The following is a 9,610-nucleotide window of genomic DNA, read 5'->3' as shown; positions in this document are numbered from 1 at the left end:
GCCCCGCTCACACACACACACACACACACACACACACGTGGTGAACTTTGACTCCCGGCCATCTATTGGTAATGTTTTAGTTTCCACTGACCTGCACTTGACACGGTGGTTGGTTTGATACTGGCTGTGTGTGAACTATACGGAGACGGAGGTGGTGGCACCACCACCAGCCCCCCCGACTCTGTACTGGTCTTACTGGTCCAGGAAATGTCAGTACGTCCTCAGGTCTAATCACTCGGACTAATCAACAAATGACTTTGTGATTACAAATGATGTTGTTGTGATGTTGTGATGTTGATGTTGTACACTGTGTTGTTTCTAGTTGTGTTACTGATACACTCTGTTGTTTCTATTTGTGCGTGGGTTTTTGTGTGTCTCAACGTTGGCGCGGGTTTGGTACAGATAAGATAAGGTTCACACACAATTAGGCTACATTAATTAACCATTCATTTAAAGAGAATGCAGTAATAATCATTAACCAACAGGTATTTAACACTGTACCATTGTGTCTGCTAATAATTGATTAATGTGTTCATGTTGACTACGGTGTGAATGTATAGATTACGAAATAGGGAGCTTAACCCTAATCCTAATATGCTAATGCTGTATAATAATGTGTACTATTATTATGTGCTAACGTTAACTAATAGTTCAATAATGTACTCTTTTTAATCCACACACTTTAGTTTAAAGTGTGTGTGTGTGTGTGTGTGTGTGTGTGTGTGTGTGTGTGTGTGTGTGTGTGTGTGTGTGTGTGTGTGTGTGTGTGACACATTGCTGGAGTACACTTGTGTAAGACACGTAATAAAACCGTTTTTTTTTTTCCTGCTCTTGCGATGGAGACCTTGGGAGACCTTTTAAAAAAGCTCTCTGCCTCACAGCAGGCACTAAAGCGCTTTTAACGCGCCGCTCACTCTGATGAAACACACGCAGAGACCGCACAGGCCACCGCTACCAAATTAAGAGTCCTCTCTGTAAAGCTTAGTACTAAAGCTTTTCAAACTCTCGTTAATTCATCGTTTTACTCCGTCCCGGTCGAGAAGTGTGAGATGAGAACCAATAGTGGAATAGTTAATATAAAATGAATAAAATAAAAAACTTAAAACTTTGAAGACAACCTGATACTAAACTATTTATAATCTGAGCGTTGTGCAGGCATATGTCCTGGCTGATAATATTTGTTCGTAACAAACAATTGCACTGATACAATTGAACAAACACCCCAAGGTACACAATGAGCTCCTGGGAGTTCAAATAAACGTAATATTTATTTTAACATTTATATGTCTTCTAAATGGGAGTGGGGAGTTTATAAATTCACTGTGAATATTTTCTTTCGGCAACAGTGTCAGTGTCAACAAGTGGGCATACATATACAATGTTTAGGCAAACGTGTAGCTTATCTGGTGAGTAATCGGTTAAAGTTAATAAATGGCGGCTCTCGAGAGGGACTCGACTCCCTTCAGAGCCCGTGAAGCTAACTAAATAAAAACGTGAAGAACTTCCGTCTCATCTCAATCCAAAGAGGAAATATTTATTTTCACTCTTTGAAGGTGATCAACAATGTAGAAACAGTTTAAAAAAAAAAACGACAAACAAAATAGTTTTAACGTGACAGCCATTGGGTGACCTTATGGACAAATGTTGGACCAGTTTTTGTGGAAACGGCGTTAACTTTCCTGATTAACTTCCCTTATTACGTGGTCTCATAATGAAGACAAAACGCTTGTTGTGAGGAACCTTTTGGTGACATTTGATATTAAATTGAAAAATATGTTTTCATCAGAATACATGAATATAAAATAGGTTGTTTTGGACTACGTTTTCGTCTCTCTCCCTCTTTTTATTATAATCAAATCAAATCATCTAACCCATCAGATCAAAGCCACAATTATAAAGTTTGATACCAATCACTTGGCCTACATACATATTTTAATTAAATACGTCGCATTATTAAACACAAGTCAGCGGGCTTAAAAATGCGCCGCAGTCTTGCGCATCTTTGACCTTAAACGCACCGACACAAACCGTGCCACACCACACAACTATTTAACCGTTTTTTTACGCACCGCAACACGCGCGCCTGTGATTCACACGTGGACGCGCGGAGCAGCTGGTGCGGGGGGGAATAATTGAAATAACGTGACTAATATTATTACCCCGCCGCCTCGGAGAACCGCGGATTGAGTCATCCGATGGGATGAAAGGACAGTAGGGATCTCCACGGGACAAGGCGGGGGGAGAGAGAGGGGGCCGGGCCGGGCCCCGGTGCCCCGCGGGCCTACGGGAGGCCGACACTGTGTATACCCTTCACACACTGGGCTGGAGGAGCAGTGGGATCACCCCCTGGCTTAAGGACTGTTATGGGGTTTAAACCCGGGACGGAGCGGACGGCCTTTTGGTGGTAAACTCCCCCAGGCCTTCTGGGTCTTCTGTCGTGTTCAGCGTAAAGGGGAGGTTTGCTATTAACTGGCCTTGTTTTTTCCATTTCTAAACGACCATAAGCTCATTTACAGGCATATGCTGTTGTTGTACTTTTGGCCAGTTATTTAAATATCCGAGCAAGTGCGTTGGGTAAATAAAAGCAACTTTTGATATCTCAATCAGCGTCTATACGTTATATTTTATGTCCATTAATTCCACAATGAGGAATATCGGCTAATCTCCAACTACCCCTGCTGTTAATGCACTGTAACGCGTTAATTTCAGAGAATACAGTTGATTTAGACAATACATTAAAAGTAGAGATGTCAAACGAATGTCCTGGAACCGGGTCGGAAAGGAGAAGAGAGAGAGAGACAGGACATAAACCGATGAGACCAGGAGACCAGGAATGACCATGGTACGGAGCAGTTTAAAAAGTGAGTATTATACAGCCTTGTTTTAAAAACACCCAACATCAAGAGTGATAAAGGAACACACTCACGAACATCTTTTGTTCAGCCTACCAGACTGCACCCACTCATGAAATGCGTTGGCCTGCTATTTCACATCGACCTTTTCTATTTACTTTAATCAAATACCAATGTCACACAAGTCCGCACGGGGAAACGTCCCTCACCGAGAAACAACAACAAGGTAAACGAACGTGTCCAAAGCACCTCTCTCACCTTCTCTCCGCATGCCGACCTTCAGGCACTTCTTCAGCCGGCAGTACTGGCACTGGTTCCGGTGGTGCTGGTCGATGGGGCAGTCCCGGTTCCCCCGGCAGGTGTAGCTCAGGTTCCGCCTCACCGAGCGCTTGAAGAAGCTCTTGCAGCCCTCGCAGGTGAACTGGCCGTAGTGCTTCCCGCTGGACTTGTCCCCGCACACCATGCAGTCCACGTTGGGGATCTTGTCCCCGGAGAGCCCCTCGTTGCCCGGCGTGGATCCGTTGGGCGTCCCGGGGGTCCCTCCGGGTTCCTGGCCGCAGATCTGCAGCTGGGAGCCCGGGTCGCCCGAGATGTTCTCTTGCCACTGGTTTACTACCATTGCCATGCTATCTGACACACGTCGGTGGATGAGACACCGAGAGAGTCCAACTGCGTCCGCCGCGCGGGGAGGAGACAGAGATCCGTGCTGACGTCCGGAGGAGAAAAAACAAACAAACTCACCGAGCGGAGATACGCAGGGGGGGGGGTGGGGGGGATCGAGTTTGGAACCGAATGTGTCCGTGCGTGGGTGGATCTGTTTTGTGGTTTTTTTGTGTGTAAACTTGGCTCAAAGTTTCTGATCGCAACAGGGGGTCAACATGATCGATTCGTGAGCGCGCGTCGTACACAGCTCCTCGTGTGGCTCCGTAGCCGTGGATCCATAAACAGCGTCCCCTTCTCCCGGGGACCCTCGGCGGAACGACCCCCACGCAGGGACGGGGGGGGGGGAAGACGGCGGTTAAGGTTGGACCCCGCGGTCGGTAGACCTACGATAAAGCGCAAACGCGATTTCTCACGGAATACGTGAAATCCGCGACGTGAAATCGTCGGATTCGCGCAGACGTTTGAGCTTTTCCTCGATTCAAGACGAAGTGTCACCTGGGGTGGGAAAATCTGGATGAATACTTCAAATCAAATCCCGAACCGCTCTTTATAATCGCCTTTTTTTTCCTCCGCACTGTTCTAAGAGTCTCCAGAACCTCCGTGTGGAAAACGCGCAACGTGAAGTGAAGTCCTCCCGAAGAATAGTCCGCTCTTCTCCAGATCTGGTGCGTAAAAGAGTTCCCCTTAGAGCCGTGTTTGGTGGTGGTGGTGGTGGTGGTGGTGAGCGCTCCGAGATGAACCGCGCGCGTCTAAACACAGGAGGCTTCAGCCAGTCAAGTGGAGCCTGCTTCACCCTTCAGTAGTCCGTCCCATCTACGAGGACCGTCGGCGGATCGGGGTGAAAGTGACACTAAACAGGCCGTCTCACAGCGGAGCGCAGAGCCGCCTTCCATAAATGGGCCTCACTTCCAAATATGGGCATGCACCCCCCGCCCCGGCAGAGAGGTCAGCGCGACGCGATTGGCCAGGGGATAATGGCTCCGCAAAGGACGCGCTGTGATTGGATAGCCGGCCGACTGGGTTGTGTTTGAGTGACAGAGGCGAGAGTCGCGCCGTGCAGCCAATCAGCGTCCGGTCCCTGGATTGACCCTCCAACTTTTTAGTGCGCAATACACGCGGTATAACTGATGGACCGGGCTCTGGGAAACAGAACAACAACAACAACAACAGCTAGGAGAGAAAGGTTATTCCAACTGAAGATGATGAATGGAGAAGTAGTTGGTGATGTTTGCGCAAATACGCATTTGTCTTTTAAATCAATCGGAAATAGCAACAGCGATTAAGAAGGATAAGCAGACATATTCCTCTAAAGCCTCTGGACTATAAACTTCATTTAAAATAGCCTGTATAGTGTATGTTTATACAATAATCATACAGAACCAAAGCGCACATAAATGTCCGCAGCACAGCCCTTGGTGTTACAACGCAGTGCAAAAACAAAAAGGTGTCACAACTTTGCGGCCAACATTGACGGCTCTTAAGTCACTGAGCAGGTGAGAAAGTGTTGATTCTGCCGGTTTGTCGTGCGGGGCTTCGACCAGCTGGAACCCGCCGCACATAAGGCTGTCCTGAGGTAATTAACAGTGACAGGTTGTTCTGTCCGCGGCGGGTTCACGCCCTGCACAGCGGGGTGTCTGGGTTCGAGTCCCAGATAGGGTTCGATATGTCACATGTAGGTCATTCACTCGGAGCTCAGGCGTACCTTTTGTTCCTAAGGTAAAGGAACAAAGGTTTCGTTACCTTGTGGAAGCATCGGAGAATTGTGTACAATAAAGATGAGTATTAACAAATTATAGTGTGCTATTATGGGTTGTATACCTACGCTGCCCTGACCGCATTAAGTAGATATATAGAACATAAGCACTATCAGTGAATACTTTGACTATTGAATATTACTGGTAACTTTAATTATTACTCCACTTACTGGTAATTTTTACAGTTATAGGCTTGCTGGACCGCATAAAGAAGATCTCTAGATCACTATCAGCACCACAGTAATTTAGACTAACACTTTTAGTTGACTTCTTTTGAACAATATAGGCCTAGTTATAGTTACATGGACATAGTTACAGAATGTATGTCAGCCAAAGGTATACATATTTCTTTCTTTCTTTCTTTCTTCCCAATCGACTCAGGGCATACGTCGCCGTTATGTGTCTTAAAAACACCGTGTGATATTTGTAATAACACGCATTAATCAGAATGTTTGTTTACTAAACACAAAACGACGCAGACCTCAGTAAAACTAGTTCCACCAGCGGACTCTTATTTAAATCACTCCGCGTCGGTTTGACACGGTGTTTGGATTGCATTCGCCTCCTTTCCAATCACACCGTTAAACGTGACGGACAAGCACAGCCCAGTGCCAGAGGTCCGAGGGGACTGCTGGTGCTGGGCCCCGGGGCCATAAAGCTGGCCTAGCGTCGGGCTTAATTGCTGACACATGTAACCTAACCTGTTTCCCAATTAGCCCCTCCACTTGCCATTAAGGCATTCCACGACGCGCAGGGCTCGTCGGAGTTTAGAGCTTAATAATTAGAGTGTAACTCTAGATGGGGGAGGGGGTCTCCACGGCTGATGTTGGGAAAAATTCATAAAGTTTCATTGGGCAAAGCTCATTAAATGAGCATCAAGCCGGGGCTGGTAATGTATGTGATGTCGAGGGTCATTACTCCTCTAGATAGGGCTCAGCCTATCCGCAGCTGCTGGGCTGTGGGTGGTTGTGGAACAGCTAAACGTGGCGTTTAGGAAGCAGTGAAGTGCATCGTATATATTTGATTATTAGGAAGGGTGATTTAGTGTGATTTGATACTGGAAATAGTGCGTGTATACTGCGTGTGTGTGTGTTTGGCTGAACATTGTATTATGATAATTAGTATAACAACAATTATTATTATTGTCATTATTATTATTATTATTATTATTATTATTATTATTAATAATTAATTAATGACTTTATGTTTAAATATGAGTTCATGTGTTGAATGCTTCACTGGCATAGATAACATAGAAAAGAGAGTTTGTTAGGAGAGAGGTAGATGATAACGTGATAATAATAATAATAATAATAATAATGTGCTACAGATGGAGGTTAACTGCAAGGAGAGATACGATTTTACGATTTTATTGAAAATAAAATAAAAAAAAATCATTTTTGTCAAAAGGATATTCCCAATTTCCAATCTTTGATATTATCTCCTGCACATTGTGTGGAGTCCTTTTTTTTTTTTTTTTCTTTTCCCATCAATCATATAGTCTTTGTTTGGTTTAGAATACCATTAAACTAGAGACCTAGTTAGAGCTAGTTTACCATTAAACTAGGTCTAAGGTCTTAAAAATAAATAAAATCGTATCTAATAATCCCACGACCGGCGTGCCGCGGAGAGAACAATCCACACGTCCGCCCCCCAGCTGATAAACCAAACAGCGCGGCCCCGGAGGATATATTTATGGCTTGTTTTAACCCTCGGCACCGCCGGCTGGGCGGAGGCTGCCCTCTCAGGACAATGCGGCGAGTTACCCAGAGTTCAGCCAATCGGAGCCCACCCACCTCTGCACCCTCTGCACCCTACCTGACAGACGCGCCCCGGGCACCCCGCGGACCTACCCCCCCCGTCGTCGACCCCCCCCCGGCCCTCCTAACCCCCGCCCCTCTGAGCTGTGAGGCGGGCAGAGAAGCAGCAGGACGCGTTGTTTTAAGGTGCATGCTGGGTTTACTGGTGGAGGTTTACTGGGCAGTGATTGACTGGAGGAGCAACTGGTGCGGGGGTGGGGGGGGGGGGGGTGGGGACCTTTGACACCCAGGGGTGTCGTGGTGGGGCCCGGGGTGGGGCCCCGGGGGGGGGGGGGGGGGGGGGGGTAAACACGACCCCACCGCATGGCCTAGGAAATGCAGAACCCCCCCCCCCCCCCCCGGACCCCCCCCTGCTTTATGAGGAGGCGGACAACAGAGGTGACCCACAATGCAGTGCTCTGAGTGGCCAGTGGCTAAATATGAGCCGACGTGGGTCTGCTGGGGGGGGGGGGGTCTGGGCAGCGGCCTGGGCGGTCTGGGGGGGGGGGGGGCTCGTGAAATAGAGATGCAGATCAATGTTCTGGCAGAGGAGACGTCCACCTCAGCCCAGGAGCCCAGGAGGCGTCGGCGGTGGAGCTGGAGTCACCGTTAACCAATGAGTGGGTGTGAACTACATGTGCGTTAGATGTACACACGTTGCATCCTGTTCAATGGATCGGTCCACTGGGGTGGAGTGATACCTTCATAGGGTGTAATGCGTGTGTGTAATGCGTGTGTGTGTGTGTGTGTGTGTGTGTGTGTGTGTGTGTGTGTGTGTCTTGGTTTGTTTAGCCATGTGGAGGATCACACTGATTGTGTCCGAGCATGACCTCATGACAAAGGAGCAACGCAGACTGCTTCACCAGGGGTTGAACAGTCTCTAGTGTTAACAGTCTCCAGTGTTAACAGTCTCCAGTGTTAACAGTCTCTATTGTTAACAGTCTCCAGTGTTAACAGTCTCTATTGTTAACAGTCTCCAGTGTTAACAGTCTCCAGTGTTAACAGTCTCTAGTGTTAACAGTCTCTAGTGTTAACAGTCTCCAGTGTTAACAGTCTCCAGTGTTAACAGTCTCCAGTGTTAACAGTCTCTAGTGTTAACAGTCTCCAGTGTTAACAGTCTCTAGTGTTAACAGTCTCCAGTGTTAACAGTCTAGTGTTAACAGTCTCCAGTGTTAACAGTCTCTACTGTTAACAGTCTCTAGTGTTAACAGTCTCTAGTGTTAACAGTCTCCAGTGTTAACAGTCTCCAGTGTTAACAGTCTAGTGTTAACAGTCTCCAGTGTTAACAGTCTCCAGTGTTAACAGTCTCCAGTGTTAACAGTCTCTACTGTTAACAGTCTCTAGTGTTAACAGTCTCTAGTGTTAACAGTCTCTAGTGTTAACAGTCTAGTGTTAACAGTCTCCAGTGTTAACAGTCTCCAGTGTTAACAGTCTATTGTTAACAGTCTCCAGTGTTAACAGTCTAGTGTTAACAGTCTCCAGTGTTAACAGTCCAGTGTTAACAGTCTCTAGTGTTAACAGTCTCCAGTGTTAACAGTCTCTAGTGTTAACAGTCTCTAGTGTTAAAAGTCTCTATTGTTAACAGTCTCCAGTGTTAACAGTCTCTAGTGTTAACAGTCTCTATTGTTAACAGTCTCCAGTGTTAACAGTCTCTAGTGTTAACAGTCTCTATTGTTAACAGTCTCTAGTGTTAACAGTCTCTAGTGTTAACAGTCTCTAGTGTTAACAGTCTCCAGTGTTAACAGTCTCTAGTGTTAACAGTCTCTAGTGTTAACAGTCTCTAGTGTTAACAGTCTCCAGTGTTAACAGTCCAGTGTTAACAGTCTCCAGTGTTAACAGTCTCCAGTGTTAACAGTCTCTAGTGTTAACAGTCTCTAGTGTTAACAGTCTCCAGTGTTAACAGTCTCCAGTGTTAACAGTCCAGTGTTAACAGTCTCAGTGTTAACAGTCTCAGTGTTAACAGTCTCTAGTGTTAACAGTCTCAGTGTTAACAGTCTCCAGTGTTAACAGTCTCAGTGTTAACAGTCTCCAGTGTTAACAGTCTCAGTGTTAACAGTCTCCAGTGTTAACAGTCTCAGTGTTAACAGTCTCCAGTGTTAACAGTCTCAGTGTTAACAGTCTAGTGTTAACAGTCTCCAGTGTTAACAGTCTCCAGTGTTAACAGTCTCTAGTGTTAACAGTCTATTGTTAACAGTCTCCAGTGTTAACAGTCTCTAGTGTTAACAGTCTATTGTTAACAGTCTCCAGTGTCCGGGGGCTAAACGGTCTCAGTGTTGCCGTGGTTTCCTCCGGCCGATTGGGGTTGATTAAGAGGTTAAGCAGGGAGGCCTCTCCGTCCTTAGGCCAGATTTATCTGTTCCTGCTGGCCCCTGAGGGCCCCACCCCCGCCACAACCCCTTCAAGATGTCCCCATAATTAATTCTCTTATTTGTTTATCTGGGGACGGGGTCACACACTTTTTTTTCCCTTGGAGCCGATCCGTTTTGTCGTTGTTTGTCCGTCTCGAAGCCATCCCTCATTTTGTTTTTCTGCGTTGTGTTTT

General features: G+C 46.5%; 1 protein-coding gene across 1 annotated transcript; it reads right to left on the bottom strand.

The window, feature by feature from the left end:
• Positions 1–1,303: 1,303 nt before the first annotated feature.
• LOC311373163 (nuclear receptor subfamily 2 group F member 5-like) lies at positions 1,304–4,337 on the bottom strand. The gene has a single exon (XM_084489999.1). The coding sequence runs from the start codon at positions 3,475–3,477 to the stop codon at positions 3,058–3,060; it is 420 nt and encodes a 139-aa protein (XP_084346125.1). The 5' UTR covers positions 3,478–4,337; the 3' UTR covers positions 1,304–3,057.
• Positions 4,338–9,610: the final 5,273 nt, after the last annotated feature.

Source organism: Micromesistius poutassou (assembly GCF_964030765.1).
Source record: "Micromesistius poutassou genome assembly, contig: SCAFFOLD_1772, whole genome shotgun sequence".
In the NCBI taxonomy this organism is placed as follows: domain Eukaryota; kingdom Metazoa; phylum Chordata; class Actinopteri; order Gadiformes; family Gadidae; genus Micromesistius; species Micromesistius poutassou.
The sequence above is the reverse complement of the archived record's forward strand: the minus strand, read 5'-3'. Positions and strand labels throughout refer to the sequence as shown.

Coding starts and splice junctions, on each gene's coding strand:
- LOC311373163 (XM_084489999.1), bottom strand. CDS start 3,477: ATGGCAATGGTAGTAAACCAGTGGCAAGAGAACATCTCGGGCGACCCG.